The 27,282-nt window shown below is 54.4% G+C and overlaps 1 protein-coding gene across 2 annotated transcripts in view; it reads right to left on the minus strand.

The window, feature by feature from the left end:
* The window catches only part of FBLN2 (fibulin 2), an 85,522-nt gene that overhangs the window by 41,787 nt on the left and 16,453 nt on the right, over nucleotides 1-27,282 (minus strand). Inside the window, exon 2 of one of the 2 annotated variants that reach the window (XM_032412009.1) lies at nucleotides 14,912-16,267. In XM_032412009.1, the coding sequence (XP_032267900.1) occupies nucleotides 14,912-16,208 (1,297 nt within the window). In that variant the 5' untranslated portion in view covers nucleotides 16,209-16,267. Of the gene's footprint in view, nucleotides 1-14,911; nucleotides 16,268-27,282 lie in introns of those variants that run through there. The other variant, XM_032412011.1, reaches the window with a different exon arrangement.

Here is a 27,282-nt window from a genome sequence, read left to right on the forward strand (position 1 = left end):
TACACACATGTGCGTGCGCACACACATACTACATCTCAAACGAGAAAGAAGAGCAAGACCTGAACAATTATGGGACTGAGACTTCTTCCCTGAGCCCCCTCCCCTTACAGCAGGCCCACCAAGGGTCCATCCTGGCTGCCTGGTATGGGCTGGGTTCCAAGTGGAATCCTGGGATGTCAGGGTGTTGTGGCTGGTGGAGCCACAGATATGGGGACTCTATGGTGGGCTTTGTCGATGTGAAGGGGTGTGAGGCCCCAGGCACGTGGAAGCAGCATGGTCGTTGGGAAGCTTTGGGGGGTGGAAGGTGAGCAGTAGGATGACCCGTGCAATAGGAGGGCCCTAGCCTCTACGGCTTTCCAGGGAGCCAGTGGTGGGATGGGGTGTGTGCCTGTCATCTGCATTTTAACTGGCCATTTCTGCTTAGAATTTTCCAATTGATGAGAAGTTGACTTCATGCAAAAAGAGAAAAGTAGTCAGCACAAAATGGGCTGCCCTGATCAAGAATACTGCAAAAACTCTTGACAAGCTCAGCTCTGTTCAGAGGGAGTGTGTGGAACTGGCATCATTTTTAGAAGAAGCCACCCTAGAAAGAGCCACCAGACGTACAGAAGCTGGAGGCAAACTCTGAAAAGCTGAACGGGACCAGCCCCAGCTTCTGAGAAAATAACCTTCCCTGAACAAGGACAGGACAAAGATCCAAACGCTGGGACACAAGAGTGGGCGGCTCACATTCTAAGAATGAACCAGTCCCTGGAAGATCGCTCCAAAATTAGAACATGGCCAACAGCTTTCTAAAACAGTGCACGTGACCAAGGGCATATGCCCATTAGGGTCCCTCACCAATGGGTGTCCTCCATACAAAAAGAGAGCTGTCCCTTCCTCCACTCAGCCTCACCCCAGGCTACTGGCCATGTCCACCGCCTGCTGCAGCTCATGGCGGCACCAGATCCTAGGGCCAGAGCCCTCCGTCCCTGGGCTCTAGGAGGAGACCTCTCCCAGCCCCCACCCCCACTGCAGCCTTCCGGTATCACTCAAACCTCAAACTAAATGCACAGACTTCCAGAACTTCACCCAAGACACCTTGGGACGTGCTCTGTTCCTCCTCAAAAAGAACTGTGAATTGTAGCTCCTTCATGACGAGTTGAAGAAATTTGCTGCTACCTATGAGATTGTACTTCTGCTCAGAGGAGTGTCATGGAATTCCGGTTCTCGGGATAATATTTTGTTTTATACATGAATCTTATCAACGACTTAATTCTACTTCCCTGGTCTTTCTGGATAGTTCAATTTAATTACCAGACCATCATACATACATACAGTTTAGTAAGAGAAGATGTTTAACTATAAGGCAGTTTTGGTTTCCCCAGGCCAGTTTTTTTCTGTAAGAGAAATGTAAACATTTATTTTTACCTTAATAAATAGGGATTGGTTAAAGAACTACAGAAATTAAAACATCACATAAAAAACTGGGCGAGGTTTTTTTCTCCTCTTTGAGGCAAACAGGAAGCAGGGCACCAGCAAGATTTCCAGCAAAGCCTCAGGTGGCGGTGCTGACACAGAGGTCCAGCCGGGGAAAGAGGCAGTGGGTGCCCGGGGATGGGTCGCCAGATGAGGCGGAGGGGCCGCAAGTCTGTGACCTCAGGCTCCCAGCGTTCTCAAGGGGGATACCACAGGGCCAGGCCGGGGCCCTTCCAAAGCCAAATTCCCAGTGACTTTACCCAGCAACTTTGCATTTCTCTTAAGTGACATGGGACTGCAGCCCCACCAGGCCCTGACCCCAACTAGACCTTTACCAGATCTCTCTCCCAACTCCCAAGTAGCTCCATCCTTTGTCGCTGCGGCCTGCAGAGTGACTCAATATTCAGGGGAGCAATGAGCACCATCCTGGTGGCCCAGGAGAGGTGGGCTGACACTGACACTCCACACTAGCCAGAGAACCCAACCCAGAACCCTGCTCTCCTTCCACTGCCCGAGAAACCTCAGACAAGTCCCTTGGCCCGTCTGGTCCCACATCCAGGCTTCAGGGGTCATGTAGTGACAGATAGGGAATCATGAGCCTTTCTTTGGACACTTACCCACCTGCTGCCCACCTGCCAAGTGGGGCAAACTCAATGGGGAAGAAAGAGAAACCCAGCCACCCTCTGATCAGGTTTCTACCTCTGGCCCAGACCTCTGCCCAGCACTCCAGATTCGCATGCCCACTGTCAAGGCTGTGTCTCTACCTGAGTATCAGCAACTGGCTGCAACCCTCCAGAAAGAGACTGTGAGTAGCCCTCGCCCACATACTTGGGGTCACCCATCTCAGGAAGAGCATCCCCCAAACCAAGCCTGGGAGGTGTGGCATCCTGGAGAGATCCTGATCCTTCCCCAGCCACATCTACATGGTCATCATCCACCAATCCTGCTCCTGTCCCCATCTGTCCCAGATCTGCATCCCACCCTGCTCTTCGCTGACAGAGGCTGACCTGGAGGGGCTGCAGCACGGATCCCCAAGAAGGCATGGCCCCCTTGACCAAAGACCATAGCACTTTCAGAACCTCAGCTCTTGCCAGGTTCCCGTTCAGGCCCAGGAGTGACACCTTCCACAGCTGCCAGCCCAGGTGCCACACCATGCCCTGCAGGTCCCCAACCCTGCCCTCACCTGTGCATGTGGCCTCTTCACGACACTCTCTTCAGTCGCCCTTGGAATGTGCCACCTGTTCCCTGTGCTTTGACTCCATTGGGCAGGGAAGTCTGGGAGGAAAGCGCACTGGGCTGGGAGTCAGGACTTTGGGGCCCATCCTCTGAGCTCACGGAGTCTTTGGCCAGCCCCTCATCCACCTCTGGGCCTCTGTGTTCTAGTTGTGTAATTAGGGGTGGGAAGGGGTAGGGAGACTAAATTGTGGCAGCAAACTGGTACTCACTGCATACTTTACTGGTACTGTAATATATTTGAATTAGTTGCCAACACTTACAAATCGGGAGCTTTCATAGAAAATTCCAGATCCCTGGCTTCTTTTAGAAAACCCAAAGTTATAGGCCACGCTGGGCCTCCCCTGCCCCAGGGAAACAATCAAAGCTGGGGAGCAGCTGCCCCAGCATTCCAGGCGCCTTCCTGGTCCCACGGTCCCCATCGGCCAGTGGCTCTTATCCTCCAGCCGCCCCACCTCCAGCGTCTGGCTTTGCTTCCCCATCCTGTGCATTCCAAAGGTCTGCTCATTACAGCAGGTACACCCACCACAGGCTGGGGGTGTGGGGGAGTACTCTCCTTTCTGGCTCCCGCTGGCTCCCTGGTTCAGAGTACGTGGCCCATAAGCATGTCGGGAGTGAGTGGTGCAGATGAGAGGGTGGGGGCTGCAAACGAAACAAGACGGCTTCTCTCACTCTCCCCCCCACCAATGCCAACACCCTCTCAGGTGCTGGGAGCTCTCTGTGCCCAGGCAGGTGGCTCCCTGCAGCCAGATTCTTCAGCCTTCTCCACCCTCCCCCTGTGGATCCCAGAGAAACCCAGAATCCCAAACTCTGCCTGGGAGGGAGCCTGGGGCTGAGGGCACATGCAGAGCTTGGGGCCTGCTGACCCCACCCTGGGCCCTATGTGCCCCTTGTGGGTCTGTGACATGGGGCAGTGCTGGAGCCCTTGACGGCTGGCAGTGGGATCTACATACTCGTGCCAGGCAATTGGGCAAAGCCAGGGAGGTGGTCAGGGCAAAGGGCCAAGAGTCAGTGGTCGGCACGTCTGCTTGCTTCATCGCCCTCAGTGACCTTGGACAATTCACTTAACTTCCCTCTGCCTCAGTAACCTCACCTCTAGTGACGGGGGTGTCACAAGGCGTAACACACCGATACACAGTGACCAGCTCAGCACCTGCCCTGTAACGACCGCTCCCCCACGCAGGCCAGCCCTGTGAGGGTGAAGGAGAAGACCACGTGCAGACCCAAGGAGGGCGTCCCCCTCCCCATTTCTGGTATGTCAGCCTCCCGGTCAGGCTGTGCCACTGAAGGGAAGACCTCAGGACTGGGTGTCTGCTGACTCAGTTGGCAGGTGCTGGAACAGAACTGGAGAGCGGGAACGGAAGAGCCAGGGAGGACCACTGCACTGCCGATTGGGAGGCTGCGGAGAGTGACAGCGCCGGGGTGGGGCGCAGGAAGTGAATACCCCCCACCCAACCCCACTAGGCCTGGCCCCTCTGCTTTTTCACCAGCGGGGACAACTCCTGGCCACGAGAAAAGACACACATCTGTTCACTGAAGCACAAACGCAAGCCCATAGCCCCAGCCCCCAGAGTGCACTGGCCGTCTGACACGGGAAAGACAGGGACTGAGTTCTGCTCTGTGCTGGCTGACTTTCCTCCTGCTACTCCTCTCCGTAACCCTGCGGTGGTAAGATCACTCTCCCATCTTACAGATGCAGACACTGAGGCTCAGTGAGTCAACTGCCTGAAGTCACACAGCCATGGCGGCAGGGGCAGGATTCACACCCAAGGATTCACCCTCTGAGGACCAAGCTGGCTCATCCCCAGCACCACTGGCTCCAAGTTCATTTTCCCAGTATGGAGACCCTGGAGTGGATAAGGAGGGCCACGTAGAACCCCAGCCCACACAATGCTGACCTCAGTCTACAGACGCCTCCCCTGCCAAGGCCCCAGATGCTGCAGGACAAAGGACACAGAGGCCACACAAACTCCTGGCCGGGCTTAGAGGAGGTGGTGGCAGGCGGATGATGCTGACAATGCTCTCAGGAGAGCCCTGAGCACAGACCTCTCAGCTCCAGTTCACAGGGGCACCCAGGATTCTGGAAGGCTCAGGGTACAGGAGGCCAAAGGGCTTGGTTCAGCCTCCGGACTGCCACATCTGCTGTCTCGGGCTCAGCGTATAAACAGGAAGCAGCCCAGAGTGCAAAGGCCATTGCCTTCCCGACAGAGACCCCAGGCCTGGAATCAGCCCCCAGGACTCCAGCTGTGAGTAGAGCCCTGCTAGGAGACAGACCCCAGCACCTGGTGCCCAACACCAGCCTTCTTCCAACTGAGAACACAGCTATAGAAGGGAGCCCTCAGAAAGCCCATTCTACAACAAGAAAACTGAGGCCCAGGCAATAAGGCAATTTGCCTAAGATTACATAGCTAGAGAGGGGGAGAGCCAGCTCAAACCTGGGGAGCTCTGTACCGGGCCTACCAAAGGAGGCAAGCAGGAAATCCAGACATGCCTTAAGCATCAACGGACCCAGGTTCACACCTGGGCTCACCACTTATTTGCTGCCGGGCCATGGGCCAGGCAAGCATTTCCCCCCTGGTGGGAAGGGACTCACTGTAAAGTCATTTGGGGCCTAAGTGAAATGAGGTCCATGGAGCACCCGGCCCAGGTCCTGGGGCAGACTCAGCCCCAATTCTCCTCCCTTCCTCTATGTATACCCTTCACAGCAACTCCCAGCAAGAGGAGCCTCTGAACCTGGGCTGGCCTCCTGACTGGCTGGCTACAAAATGGGGCAATAGGAAGGGTTCTACTAGTTCTGAACCTAGGCCCAAGAACCCTGCATGCTTCTCATCTTTCACCTGGAGCCCCATTTCCAGGTCGAGACCAAGCCAAGGCTAACCAGCTTGAGGGGGTCAGAGAGACAAGCCATCCTGGCAGAGGCCGCCCCACACACACCTGCCAGCCCCAGCAGAGCCGTCAGCTGACCACAGACACTCACAGGCATGAGCCCAGCTGCCATCAGCCACTCCTGGGCAGCAGAGCCTGGCTGCCCCATGCACTTGGCAGCGACAATGAAAGTTTACTGTGTGGTGGCTTGCTGCTCATGTTACCATGGCAATAGATCATTCATACCATGACCAAGGTGTGTTCCCAGCACAAGGACTGGCACGGGTTTGGCGAGAGTGCCAGAAAGACCAGGTGGCAGCCCCACGCGGCATTGGTGGGAGCGTGGCCAGACTTGCTGAGGACCCCTTGGCCAAAGTGGAGGATGGGGAGAGCAAAACACACGTGTTAACTAGAACCACCCCGAGGCACCATCTTCCACCTCCCAGGTTGGCCACACTGAGAACATTTTATAGAACCCTGCTTCATTTTCTCCTTAGCGCCTAGCACCATCTCACACAGACTTTACATATTCATGGGATTGATTGTGGGCTTCCCAAGCCCGCCAGAGTGGAAGCTCCATGAGGGATAGGAATTCCATCCGTTTTGATTACAATGCTGTGTCCCCAGCACCTAGAACAATGCAATAAATGCTTGTCAGATATATAAATGGGGAAAATCCATTCTCATATATTACTGGTGTGAGCAAAAATCTAGCCCAGCTTTCAAAGGAGGACAAGCTGCCATCTGCCCAGGTGATAAACATGTATATCCTGCGTCTCCTAACACTGAGCCCACAGGAGCCGGCATCTCCCGAAAGAAACGTGTGCCCATGATCATCAAAAGATTGGTTCGAGCAGGTGCACAGAAATATGCTTCCTAATGGTCCCAGACTTGAGACAACCCCAGCACCCCTTGACAGGAGAATGAACAACCAAACTGGGGTTCATCCATACAATGGAGCACCTCTCAGCGATCAAAAGGACCAACTACAGCGCATGTAACATGGCCTACGTCAGAAACGTTGTGCTGAGCAATAGAAGCCAGAGACAAAAGAGAACAGACTCTCTGGTTCCGTTTAGAAAAGTCTGAGCAGAAAACGAACATCTGCCGCTAGAAGTCAGGGCAGTGGTGGTTTTCCAGGACAGGCACCAAGGGGGTAACCTGGCTTGTCTCATGATGTTTCATGATCTGAGCGCCTGTCACATGGGTGTGTTCCATCTGTGAAAATATATTATTGAGTTGTGTGCTTCTGATAGCTTCTATCGATTATGCTTCAATAATAAGTTCACAAAAAATATAAAGAAATGCACATGCATACTGACCCAGCCTCCGCACCAGGGCACAGCATAAAGATATTCACTAGAACACTGCTTTTTAATGGCAAAAGGCTCGAAACAACCTGAACATCTGTCAGTAGGGACCAGAAAGTAAAGCTGGAACACGTGGACAGTGACATACTGACTGGTAAGGGAACTCTTCACGTAAAGACAAGGAAGAATCCCAAGATATGTTGTCAGAGAAAAAAAGCACAGGGCAGAATGGTGTGCATAATATGCTAGTATTTGTGGACTGACCAATGGTTCTCAAGTGTGGTCCTAGGCCCTGGAGTGTCCCTGCAGCCTTTCCAGGCATCCATGAGATCAGCATTATTTTCATAACAACACGACAACATCAGTTGCCTTCTTCACGCCTTTTCTCCCACGAGTGTATGGCATTGTGATGATGTCATCACTTGAATGGCTAATGGAATGTGTTTTTGTGTGTTCTGTATATTCTAGAATTTTCTAAAGTAAGCTCATGAAAAGATGATCAACACCACGAGTCATCAGAAAAATGCACATCAAAACCACAGTCAGATACCACTTCACAGCCACTAGGACAGCTATACTCAAAAAGACACGACAGTAAGGGGCGCCTGGGTGGCTCAGTCTGTTAAGCATCCGACTTGATTTTGGCTCAGGTCATGATCTCAGGGTCATGAGATCAAGCCCGGCATCGGGCTCTGTGCTGGAGCTCTAAGCATGGAGCCTGCTTATGATTCTCTCCCTCCCTCTCCCTCTGCCCCTCCCCACCCCCTAGAAAAGAAAAGAAAAATGCAGACAGTGTTGGCGAGGATGTGGAAAAGTTGGAACCCTCATGCACTGTTGGTGGGAATGAAAAATGATGCGGCTGCTGTGGAAAACATTCTGGCAGCTCCTCTGATGATTAAACATACAGTCACCATATGACCCAGCAATTCTACCCCTGGGTATATTACCAAGAGAAATAGAAACATCTGTCCACACAAAAGTACGTACACAAATATCAATAGCAGCAGTACTCATAATGGCTAAAAGATGGAAACACAATGTCCGTCGATGGATGAATGGATAAAAAACATAGTACATCCACACCATGGAATGTTACTCGGTCATAAAAAGGAACAAAGTAGTGACGCATGCTGCAATATGGATGAACCTTGAAAGCATTATGCTAAGTGACAGAAGACAGTCCCTGAAGACCACATATTGCATTACTCCACGTCCAGGAATGTCCAGAATATGCAAATACATGGAGACAGCAAGGAGCTTGGTGGTTGCTGGGGGCTGGGAGGAGGAGGAAAGGGGAAGTGGCTGCTACTGGGTGTGGGGTTTCTTTTGGGAGTGATGAAAATGTTCTAAAATTGGAGCCTAATGATGTCTGCACAACTCTGATAAAAGCTACTGAATTATACACTTGAAAGGGGGGGGCTTTATGGTGCATGACTGCATCTCAATAAAGCTGTTCTGAAAGAAAGAAAGAAAGAAAGAAAGAAAGAAAGAAAGAAAGAAAGAAAGAAAGAAAGAAAGAAAGAAAGAAAGAAAGAGAAAGAAAGAAAGAAAGAAAAAGGAAGGAAAGGAGGAAGGGAGGAAGGGAGGAAGGAAGGAAGGAGGGAAGGAAGGAAGGAAGGAAGGAAGGAAGGAAGGAAGGAGGGAGATATAGTTTTAAAAATTAAAAGATACCCACCACCACAGGCCTCGCCCTGGCCCCTGCCCCATTTCCTCCAAGTGCTATATGGTCTGGGGCAGGCAAACCACAGGGAGGGCCCAGCTAAGGCCACTCAGACCCACTCATGCCTCCAGGTCCCCAGCGGGAGCCATGAGCCTACCCCTCCCCTGGGAGTCTGCAGCCCCCTGCCCAGCTCTCCTGTGACCTCCAGAAAAGCCCCCTCCCCTCTCAGGATGCCAGTTTTTCTTCCATAAAATAGAATGACCACATAAACCACAGGACAAAACTCTATGCTCTGACACGTACCCCCAGCTGCCAACCAGGGCCAGGCTGCTGATGAAACTGAGGACAGCTAGCCCAGCAGAGTGCAGAGCACCCACCCAGTCTGAAGGGCGGGGAGCCTCCTGTCAGTAACCCCAATGGCCAGCCTTGTGGCACACGGGCCTGGTGTGCCCACAACTGCCCATTTTCCAGGAAAGCCTGAGAGCTGAAATTTATGTGAAATCTTCTAATTTTGAAATATTCACAACAAAATTCTACTGCTTACAAAGATGCTTTGCAGAAAGAAGCTAACGGGTGGACCTAGGAGAGGAGCGTGCGCCGTATTAACAGTTCAGCAGGCCCAGGTGCGGGCAACACTGGCCTGTGTCTTCACTCCATGCAGGCCTCACTCCTGACATGTTCGTCCTCACTACAGCCTTGGGCACTTGCAACAGTGCCATTTCATCAACAAGGAAACAGGGGCTCAGAGGGGTGACGTCCTGGGCCCCAGATCACACGAGTGAGTGGTGGGCTTCAGACCTGGGTCTTACTGTGGATGTGGGGAGCCCAGGCCCCCAGTTTGCCTGTCCTATTGCTCTCAGCAAGCCCTGCAGAGCCCTGCCCTAAGCAGAGTCACAGACCCCATTTCAAGGCCCCGTGGTTTGGGGTGAGGAGAGGAAGGGCTGGCAGGACCCTCCTGTAAGCTCTCCTGCCGCAGCCTCCACAGGCCAGCTCCATCCCCTGCCTGTTCCAGGAGCCTGGAGCTCTAGCAGGAGGTGATTCTGTTGCATGGGACATGAGCTCTGGGGTCCAGAGTCCCAGCCTGGTTCCCTTAGGCCCCACACAAGTTTAACTCTCCCACAGGCCAAGACTGGAAAAGAAAAGGCAGGGTCTCTAAGGATCCTCTGGGGAACAGGGAGAGTCTGGACAAGTCCCTGTCTCCTGTGTCCCGGGAGCCACAGCCTGGTGATTCTGGGTGGGGGTGGGGGGGCTGGGGAGGGGTGCTGGAAACCCACAGACATTGGAAAGGCCCACTGCTAGTCCTGTGTTCTCCTCCCAGCACCCAGGGGGAGTGCTGCACTGCCCAAGTAAGATCATACCACCTCCTGCCTTATACCTTCAATGGCTCCCCACTGCTTTTGGGACAAAGACCCAAATCTTCATCTTGAGGATCAACACCATCGTGGTCCCTACCCCCTCCCCAGCCTCATACCAACCACACAGCTTCCTTTAAATCTAATTCGCTCCTTTCACCTACAGGGCCTTTGCACGTGCTGTGTCCTCTGCCTGGAGCACTGTCCCCTCTCTGCTTGCCACCTACCATCCAGTCAACAAGCCCTCATGCTCAAACATCACTTCCCCCAGGAAGCCTTCCCTGATCCCCAGGAGAAGTCAGATCCCTGAGATAGGCTTAGAGAGCACATCCACCTCTTTCCTCAGCGCTGGTCATGACTCAGAACATCACACCCATGTGACTACTGGGCTATCTCCCCCACTAAACCGTGAGCTCCCAAAGGGCAGGGACTGTGCTGGGCTTTGTTCTACACTGTAGGTTCAGCATCTGTCACAGCCCATGCACACACTGGGCACTCAGAAATGACAGGGATGAAGACACGAAGAAATACGAGGGAAATCTGGATCCACCGCTCCCTGCGCATGTGTCCTCAGACGAGGGGCCTGATTCCTCTGCTGTAAACTAAGGGGGTGGCAATGAGGATTAAAGGGGTTAATTATCACAGAGTGCTTATAATGGTGCCGGCGCAAGACGCAAGCATGACAATGTCTGCAATTAATAGAGTTATTTGAGTTTTAAAGCTTCCCTGTTAACCAGGATGTCAAAGCATCCAAAGACCCTTGCCCTGCAGAATCTGGTTACACAAGGGTCCAAGGAAGGGGCCCCTTTCCTGCCACGTGGTCTGGGGGCCCACAGAGGTCTTGCTGGAGCCTTTCCCAGGAGGGAGAAACTCCGACTTCCCGAGGGCCACCCTGCCCCCAGGCGCCCTCCCTTGGGGCCCAGAAGTCCCCTGTCTCCCTCCATCATGCCAGCCCAGCAGTAGAAGGGGAAGGCACGCTCACAAAGCCCCCTGAGTGACAACAGACATTGGACCCCTTCTCCCCAGCCCAGGGAGCCGGGCATGTGGCTTCCATTAGGCCACATCTGGACATGCTCAGAGGCAGCCAGGATCCCTGGCACAGCTCCGGCTCAGACAGGACCCCCACCCAAGCCGGGCCTGGAGCAATGGCTGGAAGCGTCCTTCTCCAGGCGCCAGGGCTGCCATGGCAACATGGCTAGGGGTCATTTCTGGCTCCATGCCCACCTCTCAGCCGGCCCCACTGGCGAGCAGGGCACAGCCACCTCCCCAGCTCCTCGGCACTGAGGGCCCCTCCGTCACTTGGGATGCCCCAGCCCTCCCCCCACAAGGTCCCCACTTCCCAAAGGATGCTCCATCGGGCCCCTGACCCCCACCCATCAGGCTTCCCACCGCCCACCCTTTCTGAGCTGCGTGTACTCCATTATGGCCACGAGTAAACCTGTGTGTGTGCACTTATCCTTGAACACCCCCCTCCCCCAGGAGACCTTAGGAGCGGAGAGGCTGTGCTGGCCTTGTTCAAAGGCACAGTCCCCGGCACAGGGAGGGTGGGCCACAAACATCTGTTGAGGAAATAAACAGGTAGAATGAAGAGCGGAGGGTGACAACCAGCGGCTAACATTTTTAATTACTCAGCGAGTGCTCAGCTCCGTGCCCAGCACTGGACATGAATCAGCTCCTTTCATCTTCAAGACAGCCCCACGAAGCAGGGACCTCCCTGCTGCTTACGGATGGAGGAAAGGAGGCGCAAAACGGTAAGCCACTTGCCTGAGTTGTGCAGGTCGTGGAGCAGAACTCGTGAGCTGATGGGGGGTGGCTGGACGCGGGGTGAGGAGAGGAGGGAAGATGGATGAGGGTGGTCAGTGGCAGGCCAGCCTTGTTTATCTGGCTAGCGCAAGCTCCCCCCCAACCTCCTACACCTTCCTTTCCTTGCACACGAAAAAATGCAGCTGCCGGGTCCGTGCCCTGCTAATTATCTCGGGGCTTTGTGGGTCCTGGGCCCTCTGCCAGGACAGCCCTCAGATGGGATAGGGGACACCCCATCAGGGGCCCCTGCCCCAAGCAGCCCTCATCAAAGGCCACACCCCAAAATCCATTTGAGAAAACACAGGGCAGAGGGGAAAAAAAAACAAAAAACAAAAAACTAGGGCTCCTGAGAACAAAGTAAGTCTCCAAGATTCCAAAGGCCCAGAACCACAGAGAGGCCTCTGGAGCGAGAGGCGGGGGTGGGGGGTGGGGGCTGGGTCTATTTTGGAACCTTTGGAGGCTGCAACCCAAACACGCCGCATGCACCATGCTCCAGTCAGGCCTGCAAGCTCTCCCAGGCACACGTGTACTTCATTACAGCCCCCAACCCACCCCACGCATGCTCCCCACATCCTGCAAGCTCAGGGCTGGGTAAGGAGGAGCCCCCTGAAGCCCACTGCCCTGGTTCCAGCCCACCGACTCCCACCATGTGACCTGGAACCACGAGCCACACCTCTCCGACCTCGATGTGCTCGGTTTTAAAGAAGGAGCCCACCTCCCCAGCTTGTGGGAAGGATCAGGTCAAAGAAATGGGGCCTGGCACCTAGGAGGTGATCACTCAGCAAGGGTGAGTGAGTTCTGTGCCCCACTCACCATACTGGGACTAGAAGGAGAGCCATCTGGGCTGGGGGGGTGATCTTCCCACCAGGTCAGGAGGAGCCTGCAATTTCACCCCCTCGCTCCATGTGCACAGGCTTTGCACACAGTCTATGCCCAACAAAGGCACAGTACTTGACAGATGGGAAAACGGGGCCCAGGCCAGTTAAGATACCTGCCCAAGGCCACACAGCTGTGGGCAGCAGGGTGGGTATATGGGAATGCTGCAGAAATCCTGGAGCCCTCTCATGCCCCCTCCTCCAAGAAACCTCCCCACACACCACCCAGACATCCCTCCCTCACAGCCCCCAGTCTGTGGACATGGGCCATAGTGGTCCATTTCTGCCTCCCCAGGGCCCACCAGGGCCTATTCACAGTTAATGCCTAATGAAGGTTTATAGAGAAGGTTTACATATGAGATTGAACAAGACACAGACTCTCAGCTATAGGGAGGGATCTCTAGACAACCAGACAACTGCCTAAGGTACCCTCAGAGGTGAGGCGGCAGAGGGGTGGTGGTGAGGGGATCAGACAAGACATAAAGATTCAGGGAAGGCTTCCTAGAGGAGGTGCTACATGAGCTGGCTGGGAACAAATGTGTGGAAATGGGTGGAAGAGAGGGGATATGTCGTTGTAAGGTGTTCCTAGGATGGCTGGGAAGCTATGATGAGGAAGGATGGTAGAGGGCGTGGCCAGAAAGCCCCCACTGAGTCACTCATTTATTTACCCGATATTTACTGAGCACCAACTGTGTTGCCAGGCCCTACTGGAGGCCCTTAGGCATAGCAGAGAAGATGACAGATGTGGTCCCTCCATTCATGGCACTAACATTCTACTGGGGTGACAACATTAAACAAGTTAACTACATGCTATCATGTCAGGCATTGCTAGGACAAATTAAAGCAGGGTAAGAGGAAGGTGGAGTGCTCTTTTAACTGGGTGGTCAGAGAAGGCCTCTCTGGGGAGGTGACCTGGAAAAGAGAGCCACATGGACACCTGGGAGAGCATGTCAAGAGGGGGTGGCAAGTGCAAAGGCCCTGGGGCTGGAAGGTACCTGAAAGGGGCTAGGAAACCAGTACTAAGCAGAGTAGTTGAGGGAGAAGGTCAATAGGGACTGAGTGTTTATGTCCCACTCCCAACTTCATATGTTAAAACCCTAATGGGGGGAGGGGTCAGTTAAGCATCTACCTTCAGCTCAGGTCATGATCCCAGGGTCCTGGGATCAAGCCCCACATCGGGCTCTCTGCTCAATGGGGAATCTGCTTCTTCCTCTCCTTCTGCCCCTCCCACTGCCCCACTTGTGCTCGCTCGCTCTCTCTCTCTCTCTCTCAAATAAATAAATAAAATCTTAAAAAAAAAACAAACCCTAATAGGAATGGTATGTGGAGACAAACCTTTGGGGATGTAATTAGGCCATGAGGGTGGATCCCTCATGATGGGATTAGTGCCCTTCTAAGAAGAGATGTAAGAAAACTTGCTTCTTCTCTGTGTATCTCAGATGAGATGCGCCCTCATCTGTCATGCAAGGACGCAATGAGCAGATGGCCATCTGCAAACCAGGACGCGGGCTCTCACCGGACACCACGTCTGCCAGCACCTTGATCTTGGCCTTCCCAGCCTCCAGAACTGTGAGAAATAAATGCTTGGGGTGTAAGCCCCCTGGTGTATGGCATTTTTGTAACAGCAGCCAAAACAGACTAAGACAAGGGTGATGGAGAGGTGGTGCGGGAGGTCACGGGGCTGACTGGCGCAGAGCCTGTGGCCCTGGAGAGAGCTTTGGCTTCTACTCTGAGTAGGTGGGAGCCCAGCAGGTGCTGCACAGAGCAGGGACGAGAATGATGTGTGTGTTAACACCACCCCTGGCTGGCAGGGGTGGCAGCCCTGGTCCTGGGCTCTCGCAAGGAGCCCCCATGAGAGACCACATCTCTTCTGCTGTCACCTCAGAGACCAAGAACACAGCCACGCCCAGAGGCTACTGTCAAGGGGGGATGGAAGCAAGCAGCTGGACCAGGTCTGCGAAACTCCCCACTTCCTGCCAGGGCACCTGTGGACCCCACCCCTAGGCCCAACCTGCACCTGAGCTGGAACCCTCCTCGGGGAATTCCAGTCCTGAGAAGGTATGCCTAAGAGGCCCTCAACCACAGCCCCACCAGGTAGCCCAGCACCTACTGCAAGAGGGACTTCAGCCCTACCAACCCACTCCGTCCCTAGGAGGGCAGCCGGGGAGAAAGTGTCATCTCAGAGCCACCTGCCCTGCAGTGTTATGGGCTGGGCTGACTGTCCCTAGCCTGGCCCCACAGACCCAGCTTCTCCAGCCCCAGGCAACTGTGCAGAGAGCTGGGGGCCCTGACGGGACCCTGAGGCTGCCCTTCCCTGGGCTGAGTGCCCTTGGAGGAACTAGAATAGGGTCTTACCTTCAGGGTTACCTCTGGGGACAGAATGAACAGAGTTGGGGTCTGTGTCCTCCTCTGGCCGAGAACGGGGCAGAACCGGCGGCTGCTTGGGCACTTCCTGGGTAGGTGGGACCCAGGCTGCCTCTTGGGGAGATAGGGTCAGGATGGTGTGGGTGCTGGGCTTCATCGTGCCCCCAGGAGAGCTCGGTGTGGCCTGTGATGGGGGGACACTGGCCGTGCTTGACCCCAGAACGGGCCCGGCTCCCTCCTGCCCAGCACTGTGGGGGGTGGCCTGAGCTTCTGGAATTAAGTTCTCTTCAGGCCCTGCCCTCGCCTCTGCCTTGTCATCTTGGGCAGGGAGACCAGGCCCAGTTGGTCCTGGAGTGGGTGGTCCATCCAGCCCCGTGGGGCCGCCTGCTGCTGGCTGCTCCCTGGTGGCCAATTCCTCTGTCTCCTCCTGCCCTTCACCCTGGCTGTCTTCTGTCACTCTCCTGGCTTTGGCTTGCACAGGGGCCGGGGGACCCAGGGCAGCAGCCGCCGTGGGCCTAGGGAGGGTGGCCGGCCAGCGGGTGGCCTGGATGGCGGAGGACAGCTGACTGCCGCCTCCCAGAGCAGCTGGGCCCCCAGCGCCTGCCTGGAGCTCGCCCGCTAGGGCCGCTGCAGCTTCCGCCTCAGCCACCTCCTGGTCATAGCTGTAGGGGTCTTCATAGTGTCGCTCGGGGTCACCCTCCTCCGCGTCCGAGAAGTTCCCAGTGGCAGCCGCGGGCACGGCTTTGGTGTCTCCACGGCAACCAGGGAGCTGGTAGCAGATGAGCTCGCCCCCAGCGTCAGGACAGTGGCAGGCCCGGCAGGGCGACAGGTGGACAGTGTGGCCGGCGGCGTACTTGCGCCCGGTGTGGACGCAGCCCACCTGGCCGCACTGCGGGCAGCTGTCGGCCGCCACCACGGCCTCGATGCAGTTGGGGGGCAGCTCCGGGCACAGCATGAACTGGCAGCTGATCTTGCCGCCGCCCGGCGGGCAGGAGCACTCGGTGCTGCCGAAGTCCACGAAGTAGGACTGGCCGGCGGGCACGCGGCCGCGCACAAAGCCGCCCTGCAGGCAGTCGTAGTACTGGTAGCCCTCGCACGCACAGCCCTGCTGCACGCACGTGGCGCAGCAGGCGCCCGGCTCCAGAGCCTCCTCGATGCAGTTCTCCAGCGGCGCGCACTCGACGCCAGTGCAGTCCTGCCTCGGGGCGGCCGTGCTGGCGCGCAAGCCCAGGGCCAGGGCCAGGGCCAGGGCCAGCCAGGCTCCCGCAGGCTCCCGGAGCCGCGCCATGGTCCCACGGCCGGCCCAGGTGCTGCCTCGAGATGAACCGTGTCCTCTGCTGCGAGGCCCTGGGGGAACAGGAAGGAACACCTGTCAGCGCCCCGCGGGGGCCCACCCACGTGGACACACGCCAGCGCACACACGCGCACAGCTGGACAGCGCCCCAGCCGGCTTGCCTCCCATGCGCGCACCCCTGGAGTACAGCACACGCACGTGCGCCCAGGCACGTCTGCTCAGATGCACAGACGGGGGCCTCGGCCGTCGCTCACGAGCCACAGGTGTCAGCGTGCGGGGCCACTGACCCCCCACCCTCGCCTGCCTTCTGACACATGCCCTCTGAGTGGGAGCCTCCTGCCCACAGCCATTCCCCCCCACACACCCCTGCATTCTTACTCACACTCATTCAGGGCACACGTCTGGCGTCTCACACCCTTGGTGACAGGCACACAGTTACACACACTCTGTCTCACCCACAGCCTCATCCATGTGCCAGGACACCACAGGTGGTCTCACACACACACACACACACACACGACCACCCAAATGATTTCTCTCCCCACCGAAGTCCAACTCGATTCCCAGCCATCCACCAAGAGGCCTGGCTGCCAGCCAGACAATATGGTCAGGTAGATGCTGGGCACGAACAAGCCCCCTCCCGGGCTGTGGCACAGCCAGCCAAGCCCCCCCCCGTAGCCCCCACCCCGCAGGGCTCAGGAACACCCCCCCCCCCCCCCCCCCAGAAGACTCCCTCGGACTACAAGTTTAACCACAGGAGAGGTTCCTGCCAATGTCCTCGGCTGCCCCTGTAAATATTACCACCATTCCCAGAATTATTCTAGATACCTGCTGTCCTTAACACCCCCACCCCCCAAGTCCTGCCCACTCTCCCCCAGGAACAGCTCTCCACTCTCTGCCCCTTCCATCTGTTTCCTTGGCCCCACCCCACCCCAGCCCCAACCTCACCTCCCATCTGCCCTGGGATATGCCCTCCCTGCCCTCCCCAACCCTACTCAGCCCTTCCTCTGCAAAGCCCATATGACCTGAGAGCAGCTGACCCCAACACGCCGTGGCCCCAAGCCCCATGGAGGCTTCCCTGCTCCAGCAAGGAAAGGTCCGCAGTCCCAGTGGGAACCGCCCTGACCCTGCCCTCACTCCCAGACATGGGCTCCTTCTCCACCCACCGCAGTGAGGCTGAGCTATTGTTTGCAGTCACTTTGCTAAAACTGTCTGGCTTTCCAAAAAAAGGAGGGAAAAAAACAATAAAGTGGCATCTCTAGTATTTTAAGTGCTTATTATTTCAAACCTATAAATATAATAATTTCAAACATTTCAACATTCAAACAAACAATATAATAGTAACTTCTCTAAAAGTTTCTGACAAGAGGAGACAGGGAGCAGAGAGCATTGCCACCACTGTTTCTAGAGGAAGCAGCCTTATGCTGCCGCACCCACCCCCCCCGGCCCCCCACCCCAAGCGATCCCCAGGGCAGGGCGAGCAGGCAGGACTGGAGTGGAGTACAAGGATCTGAGTCGAGGGGGGCAGCGACAGCGACTCAGCACCCAGCACAGCGGGACAAGGAGGTCGGCCTCTGCCAGCCAGTCAACCAGAACTGACTGAACAGGTCCTATGTGCCGGGCACCTTAGAACTGGGGGGTTCTCAGCAAATAAGACAGATCCATGGCCATGCTGCCAGCTCAGTCTCTGATGTGGGGAGGCAGGTAATAAACCCACAGCAAAGCAGTAGATTACTGAATGCCTGGCAGTAGTAAGTACAATGGATAAATAAATGACAGAAAGCAAGGAAGTGGGCAGGAAGTGACTGGGGCTGTGGGAAAGCCCATTTTAGCCAGGGTGGTCAAGCGAGGCTTCTCTAAGGAAGTACCATTTCATCTGAGACCTGAGGGAATCAAAGGAGACAGTCATGTGAATATCTGGAGGTAAAGGCATATCTGTATGTCAGCCAACCGAATAGCAAGTGCAAAGGGCCTGAGGCAGCAGGAGGGAGATGAGGAACAGCAGAGGGCCACCATAGTCTGGGAGAGCTGAGGTTTTGGCCCAAGGACCTGGAAGGATGGAGCTCTGGCTTCCTGAGGCAGGGAAGGCTGCCAAAGGAGGGCCTGCAGAGGGATGTGCAGCCCAGTTTGGGCCATGCCAAATTTGAGAAGCCCAAGGAAAGTCCAAATGAACACAAACGGACATCCACCCCTGCCCCCCAACCAAGAAGCCATCTCAGGAGGTGAGTGGGTAGGGGAGGCGGCTCTATAAAGCGCAACTAGGAATCGGCTGTAGGGAGAACTGGGGCCTGTGGTCCCCCCTGACCAGGTCAATGACCCTCTACCTGAAGATTGTGGGGCACGAAAGCCTGAAAGTGGCCCCTGAGTCCACTCTCAATAGCGTCATTTAAGAAAGGAAACCTTTGCAAACCAAGACCCAAACCCTCCTCCCACCTCCATCTTGCTCACATGAACAATGCATCCCCAAGAGGCAAATATTCCCGCCACAGGCTGGCAGGCTTCTTCCAGAGCTTCTCCCAGAGGAAGTTTGTTCCCAGCCAGCCCTGCCACACTCCACCCCATCTCACATTCTCCCACAAGTTGGTCCCCTAGTTCCTCTCGGCCCCTGGGTGCCCTGGCCCCCCCAAGTGTCACATTCTACCCACACCTAGGTGATTCTAGGTCTTGGGTTCGCCCATCATCCCCACCCCAGGCCCAGGGGAAGCATAAAGAACATCAGGCCTTGGCTTTGTGTACTCCTCATTTGCTGTGCAACCCTGAGCCAGGCCCTTGCCCTCTCTGAGCCTGCATTTGTATACAGTGAAGAGGCTCCACCACACCTCAGGTCACAACAGAGGGCCCACGGGTTCTGGGGTTCTAGTCAGCCAACTCGTGTGTTTTGTTTATCCCACACAGTGGGTTTTAGCTTTAAGTTAGTTAATCAGCATTTACAAATTGGAAATGTTCACATGAAAATTCAGGTTTCTAAAAAAGAAAAAAAAAAGAGAAAGAAAATTTCTGACTCCTCTTGAAAACCACCGAGCCCTAGCCACCCTGAGATGTCACATGGGGTATGGGCTCCTGCTCCCCACAAAGCCTATGTGACTTACATGTGGTTGGCTGTGCTTGAATTCAGGGTCCCCCCCAGGCTCACTCCTAAACTGGGAACCTCATGCTCATTCCCACTATGGTCTCCAGCTGGAAGAATGGAAGTCTGGGGCTCATGACATGCTGCTCAGAGCCTCCTGGTGCTGTTTGATGGTTGTGTGCCCACCTGTGAGAGGGGTGGGACCAACGGAAATGTGTTCAGAGGAGGTAGCCCAATGGGGAGGGTCCCGAGCCCCTTAGGGTGGCTCACCTGGAGAAGAGCAGCCTCAGAAAGCCCCGATATATCTCCACAGCTGTTCTGGGTAGGTCAGGACCCACAGGTGTGTATGAAGGGTGGAGGGGGTAGATCTCAGCTCCACAGGGCAATAGTTTTCTCCAGGTCAAGCATTAGACCAGGCTGCTAGGGGAAAGGGGTAAGCTCCCTGTCCGTGGAGATAAGCAAGCGGGGCTGGAAACACACAGGTGAGGAGTAGGAGAGCACAATCTCTACACTGCTGTTCTCAGATTGAAACGTGTCCCTCCTGGAGACTCCAGCTGCTGTTTTCCCACGGCCCCCACAGCAAGTGGCCCCCTTCATGTCTGGCTTCTGCAGACATGCCCCCCCTTCCAATCTAAAAAGAGGAGCCACAAGGGGAGGGGCTAAGAAAAGGAGGCTGACCTCCCTGCAGGGGGGAGCCCCAGCAGCCAGACTGTGGTCACAAACAAAGAGCCTCCAGCCAGGCTGCCCAGTGCCAGCAGGCTGGGTCACACACTCCCAAGGTGGGAACTTATCAGGGACCAGGGAAAGGCAGAGTCAAACCCACACAGCTTCTTCTCTGTACCCATCCCACTGGCAAAGCTGCCTAACGGATGCACATTCATAATAACAAAACTGTGATTATGACAAGGCCAGCTGGCCCAAGTGACCACAGGAGCAGACACCCCTGGAGAGGGGCGTCTATGCAGTTAGGTCCGCAAGCATGTGCAGTGCACACAGGCCGCGTCCTCCTGTCCAGTGAGCTATCCAGAGAAATCTGCAGAGGTCCACATGCCCACAGTGGTCACCAGGTATTCATCTGGTGGTAGGTGGGGACCCAGCAGACGCAGGCCACAATGCTGTTCCTTGTCCCTAGATCCACTCCCTGCCCTCCTCCACCCTGCTCTGCACCTGGGAGGCTGACCTCTCCTGCAGCCCTCAATGGCAGCCACTGACAAGAGATCAGAGAATAGAGTATCTATTCCCCATCTCCCACGCCCCTTCCCTCCAGGGCAGGGGTTGGTGGTGGCTGACCCCTCCACCAAAGGCCACAACTCCAGTTGGGTGACCCTGCTGGGTTCGGAGAGCTGCCTCTCCCCAGCCCCTGCAGGCCCAGGGTGCTAAGGACTCCCCACCCACCACCACGACTCCAAGCACAGCCCAAACCCCTAGAGTTCCCCCGACCCTGCCTACACCTAGGTTCTATGACTCTTCATTAACCACTCCTCTGGTAAACCCTGGGAGCCCCCCATCCCGTTCCCTGCTGGGACCCTGCCAGACACATCCTTGTGAGGACCCCACAGAATGCTAGGTCAATGATTTGGTGTGCACAGAGCAACAAGGATGGACCTTAAAAATAGAACACGAAGGGGCGCCTGGGTGGCTCAGTTGTTAAGTGTCTGCCTTCGGCTCAGGTCATGATCCTAGAGTCCTGGGATCGAGCCCCGCATCGGGATCCCTGCTCGGCGGGAAGCCTGCTTCTCCCTCTCCCACTCCCCCTGCTTGTGTTCCCTCTCCCACTGTGTCTCTGTCAAATAAATAAAATCTTAAAAAAAAAAAAAAATAGAACACGAAGTGGAACAAGTTAAGAAACAGAACAAGCTAGCCCAACACTGTTCATGGGGAGTAAAAATACACATGCCCAAAGTAAAATATACCATTTGCAAAACACAGGCAAACAGATATGCACTGAGCAGAGCTGGAAATCTGCCATAGTGGGAAAACGGAATGGCATGGGGAGCAAAGATAATGGGAATAAACCGACCAATAAAATAAAAGCAGGACCCTGCAGAGACCAAGATAATAGTGTGTTATTAGTTGAGGAATATAATTAACTCGACTCTTAGTGCCTGAGGTTTAGCTGAAAAAACAAAAAGAATCCCACGTCCTAACTGGGCCCCTCTATAAGCAGGAACCCCACCAGCCTGAGGGAGGGTTCAGGTCGGGGGTCCTTCCTGCACCCCGCTCCACAGTGGCATGGCCACATGACCACACCCAGCCAATCCACAAAGTTCATCCCCCCTTCGCTGGGATTGGCTGAGGGATGGGCCTGGGGACCCATGTAACCTGTGAGACTCAGAACTCCAACTGCTCCCATAGGGGAGTGGCAGTCGGGATGCTGAGCTGCCTGTATGAGGCCTGGTGGCTTCCACCTGGTTCTCTGAGGCCACCGAGGCACCAGGGAAGATGTGTGACCACCCTACCGATGAGACCGCATAAGCCATGGCCCTGGGCATGTGAGTCCATTCTGGAGGCCCCCACCCGCTCGGAGGCCAGGTGAACACCACTGATGTCCCCAACTGATGCTGAAAGGAGCCAAGGCCTGCCTAAATTCTTGAGCAAATTACATGAGTGTTGTTGATCTCAGCTGCCAGGGTCGGGGTAGTTGGTCATGCAGCAATAGATAACCAGAACCACTGGGATCTAAGCAGTGAAACACAGATGGTCGGGAGGTGAGACGTTCCACAGGACAAATGTTCCCCACCGCTTTGGCACATAGGAAAAGCAGGCAGAGGGGAGGCTGCTCCAGATCCACAGAGGCCTGAGATAGAACATCCCTATTCATGCGGGGTTCCTGATCGGCCCTGGGTGTGAATAAACCCAATGAGAAAGTCATCTCAGCTCACTGAGGGGTTCCAAGGAGGGACTGAGGACCAGCCGATCATTTTGTGAGGTGTGACGGCTGGCAAATACCAGCATGTTTTAAAGATTAATGCTTTCTCATTTTTTAATTAATCCTTTATCTACGTATCACGCCTGTAAGATACCCTAACATATTTCAGCATGGATAGCAGTCAAAAGCAAAATGTCCAAATGTTCACAACTGTGAAATCTAGGTGATGGGTGTCTGGTGTCCCTTCTGGTCTTCTGGGTTTCAGTCTGCCACTCCCTACAATGAACAGCCACCATCGGTGTGGAGGTGGGACCGAAGGTCAGGGAGCCACTGACACTCACAGCTGGGAGAGCGTCCAGCTCAGTGGGGTGAGTCTTTGACTCCCAGAACTAGAGATCCTGGAGGCGGCTCCAGGCAGGACCAGCGGGCCGGCTGAGGTCACGGTCCAGGCTGCTAATAGCTTTGGTCTTTGTTGATGGGACACCTGCTGTGGGTGGGGGCAGCGGGGATTCTGTGGTAGCCCAGGGTCAGGTTCTCATGGGTGGGGTGGGTGTGCACTCAGGAAGGGTCTCTTCCCAGGGAGCATCCCCTGAGACAGGTGGCTGAGCGCACTGTGTGGAGACATGTCTACTCTCCTCCTCGCCCCCCACCCCAGGGTGTGGGGGGTGGGCAGAGTCAGGGAGGGAGATCTCTGAGCAGAGTCAGAGGTGCCTTGGGGTGCTGCTCGAACCTCAATGACCCTCCCTCACTCTGGCTGCAAGCTCCTCTCTCTGCTGCCCTCAGGACTGCCGCCCCAAAACCGAAACATGTATCTCTGCAGCAAGTTGGCACCGTTTCCCACAGCTCCCATCCATAGCAGGGCCAGATGAGCACTCTCTGGGCTGGCAAAGCCATGCCGTACCCCCCACATGGCCCTGGGAGACACTGATTCATCGCCGGTGCTGTTATCAAAAGTGGGGGCTGGCTTCATGTAGCATCAAATCACAAGATAAGGAAATGCTTCCCTTCCCCGGTCTTCTGATCTTTCTGATCCTGACAAGAACAGGCTTGCCAAAGCTAGCAAATAAAAATACAAGACAAGCAGTTGTGGGGGAACTTCAGATAAGCAATGTGCAAATGTTTAGCATAAGTATGTCCTGCACAATACTGGAGACATACTTATTCATAGTGTATCCGGAATTCCAATTTAACTGGGCATCCCACATTTTTACCGGCAACCCCAGACAAGAAAAAAAGCTCAGGTTGGTGCTGGTATGGCTCCAACACCTTCTAAATATTTGCAGGGGATCTCTCTTTTAAACAAGAGACAGCTATATCAAAACACTGGGACTTTCAAGCAGTGGGGGATGACAGAAGAGAAATAAACATACAAGGCCCTTGTAGACACACCAGTTACAAACAAGTGAGTCATCAGGCCACCTGGTCCTGCTCCTCCCAGAAGCCCGCCCCAAACAGCTGCCCTCTGCCCCCAAGTCCAACCAGAGGGTGGTCACAAACCAGCCAACTGCTCACAGGACACATCTGGGGGCCCACGTGTGCTCTTGAAATTAGTTGCTGATGTTCTAACATTTCAATGCCATTAATTTATCATTAATTTAGTGGTATAACATTTAAAATCTGAACACTTTGCACTGAAGCTAGACCCCCCAACTTCTCCAGGAAAACCAGAGGGTAGGGCCTGAGAACAGGGCTCTTCTGGTCCACGGCAAGTCCATACTCACTCCCCATTTGCATCAGTGGGTTCCCTGGGTCACTGTCCCCTTGGACCCCCTTAGGCCTTGGGCTTCTTATCCATGCCCAAAGTTGGGAGGCCCAGAGGAGGTGGGAGTTCCTGCCCCCTCCTGCCCAGGGTCTCCTCCTGAATGTCCTGGTCTCCTGGGTTAGGACCCATCTCTTCTCTAAGTGGCAGACCGTGGGAATTTTGCCCCCTTGCAAGGTGCCTGCTGCCACCCAGGTGGCCTAGCAGGTCACAGTGTATCACTCCTATCAGATTCCAACCACATCCCACAGTCATACAAGATACACAACGCGGAGGGAATACAGGGATTACACACTGTCTTAGATGGTGACCCCCAGAGGCAGAGCCTGACATGGGTTCTCGTACATATGACTTACTGGGGGACAAAACTGGGCAAAGATGGGGCATTGGCTAGAGTCTAGCACTAGCTGAGGAGTGTGACTGGCACCCCGGGACTTGTCCCACTCAGGGACCTCAGTCAGTCACTGGCCAAGGGCCACAGTGGGGTGAAGAGGGAAGGATTACCTCCCAGGCATGTAGTGGGAGGCAATGGCTATTGGCCAAGGGTAAGCCTCTGCAGAAGGACGCAGGTGGGAGCCATTAGCAGGAACACCTGGAGCATCTGGGGGATGAGGGGGACCAGATGGGGCACCAGCAGTGACCACAGTATCTCTCACCCACATGCACACACACACCCCCACACACACAGGGCAGAAGCAGATAAAACAGTATAGTCCTAGGGAGTGTCCCCAAACCTACCCTTAATTTATAATTTAGTCTGAGATCACCCCAGGCACAGAAAGGTAAGAAAGTATTTACTAAAAATAGTGTTTGCACACCCATGCTCATTGCAGCATTATTCAGAATAGCCAAAAGGCAGAAGCAACCCAGGTGTCCATCAACAGGTGAGTAGATAAACAAAATATGGTCTATACCTACACTGGAATATTATTCAGCCTTAAAAAGGAAGGAAGTTCTGACACAGACTACAGCATGGGCGACCACTGCAGACAATGTGAAATGAAGCAGGTGCCACAGGACAAATCCTATAGATCCCACTTATCTGGGTCCCTACAGTCATCAAGTCGATAGAGACAGAAAGTAGGATGGTGGGTGCTAGGGGCTGGAGTTAGGGGAGGTGGGCAGCTGTTTCATGGGGACAGAGTGTCAGTCTGGGAAGATGAAAAAATCATGGAGATGGATGGTAGGGATGGTTGCACCACAGTATGAATGTGCTTAATGCCACCAAACTGCACACTTAAAAGTGGCCAAGATGGTCAATTTTCTATTATGTGTATTTTACTACAATAAAAAGTAAAAACACATGCACTGTGGAGCCAGAAGTGAATAATGGAAGAGCACAGAGAGGAGAGGAAAGAAGGAACCGCACTGCAGGCCCCACAGGAAACAAGGGCTGCCCCCGACACCTCCCCTTGATAGTAAGCTTCCTGGCAGCCAAAGCCAGAGGGAAATTAGAGGATGACCTAGTGCTCCTTGTCTGATCAGAGGAAGTCATCTAGTTCATTGGGAAAAATAAACTTGTTCTTGGCACAAAATGTTAGCAGGGATTTTAGCTGTTGGTTAGGTTCATACTCAACTATCACTTCCTCAGTGCCAACACAATGACAAACACTGGACCCAGGCTTTCCAAGAAGGTTTATTTTTTTTTAAAGATTTTATTTATTTATTTGAGAGAGAGAGAGAGGACAAAAGCACGGGTGAGCAGCAGAGGGAGATGGGGGAAGCAGACTCCCCACCGAGCAGGGAGCCTAATGTGGGGCTCGATCCCAGGACCCTGAGATCATGACCTGAGCTGAAGGCAGACACTTAACCAACTGAGCCACCCAGACACCCCAAGGTTTATTTTATTAACCATGCTCTGCAGATAGGGAAACTCAGGCCCAGACAGAGTCAATGATCTGCCCAAGGTCATATCACCAGTAAAAGGTGGCATGGGGATTTGAACCCAGGTCTGTCTAGCTAAGGGAATACAGCCAGAGTCCTTTAGCTTGTAGATATTCATCACACACCTGCTACCTGTCACCCTCTATTATAGGTACTGGGATGAGGCAGTGAACCAAACCAACAAAGGGGCAATGGGACCAATATTGGCGGAGGGAAGAAACAGGGAACAAATGAATAAGAAGATAATACGGGCATTGTGAAGAATGGGGACTGGTGTACTTCTCCGGCAAGAGTGGTCAGAGCAGGGGCACCTTGGTGGTGCTGTCGCTTAAGCATCTGACTCTTGGTTTCAGCTCAGGACATAATCTCAGGGTCCTGGGATCAAGCCCCCATCGGGCTCCGTGCTCAGTACAAGTCTGTTTGAGATTCTCTCTCCCTCTCCCTCTGCCCCCTACCCGCTCATGCTCATTCTCTCTCTCTAAAATAAATCAATAAATCTTAAAAAAAAAAAAGGTGAATGGTCAGAGCAACCATATGTAAGAGGTGACATTCCAGCTGAGACTTGCCTGGCAAAAATGTGGTGGCCATGCAAAGATCTGGGGAGTGGCATCCGGGCAGTGATAAGAGCACGTGCAAGGCCCTGAGGCAGGAACCAGCTAGACACATTGTGGCTGGTATGCAGGAAACAGAGAAGAGAGCAGGATATGATGAGGTGAGCAGCAAGAGGAGAAAAGATAGAAGTAGAGATGTGAAAATCAAGGAAAGAAAGAAGCTCCAAAGAGGAGGTCCATCACTCCCCCATGTGCAGTGCCCCAGAGAACTCGGCAAAGCATCCAGTACGTTTAACAGACACTGTTTCAACAGGGTGATGGGGGCCACCACTAGGTCCAGCACACTGGGAATTCAAGAAGGAACTACAGGGGGCCCTGGGTGGCTCAGTTGGTTGAGCATCCGATTCTTGATTTCGGCTCAGGTCACAATCTCAGGGTCATGGGATCGGGCCCCAGGTCACCTGTTTGAGATTCTCTCTCTTCCTCTCCCTCTGCCCCCCCATTCACGCTCTCTCCCCCACCCCCTCTCCAAAAAGAAGAAGAAAAGAAAAAAGAAGGAACTACAGACATCCTTTTCAAGGAGTCCAAGGAAGATTCCAGTCTATAAAGTCTGAAACCAGGTAAAACCTAAACAACATCATATAGGGAACACAAAAATGGGAGACAGAACTAAAAAGCCAAACTAGAATGGCCACCATAGAAGTCTGGTGATGGGTACGTGGTGGGGGGAGGGGCACAGGGAAGGACCACAGGAGCTCCTGGGTATGGGCACTGTCCTCCTGAATCCCCCAGGTAGTGGTCACTCGAGGGTATGCTTTTATGTACTTTCTTTTATGTGTGCTTTTTCACAATAAAAGAGATTTTTTAAAAGAAAAGAAAAAAAGAGCCACTTATAGCAGTCCAGGAAAAGAAAACAAGAGCAAGAAAGGGTGTTGGCA

This window comes from Phoca vitulina, unplaced genomic scaffold (assembly GCF_004348235.1).
Source record: "Phoca vitulina isolate PV1807 unplaced genomic scaffold, GSC_HSeal_1.0 scaffold13, whole genome shotgun sequence".
NCBI classification, from domain to species: Eukaryota; Metazoa; Chordata; class Mammalia; order Carnivora; family Phocidae; genus Phoca; species Phoca vitulina.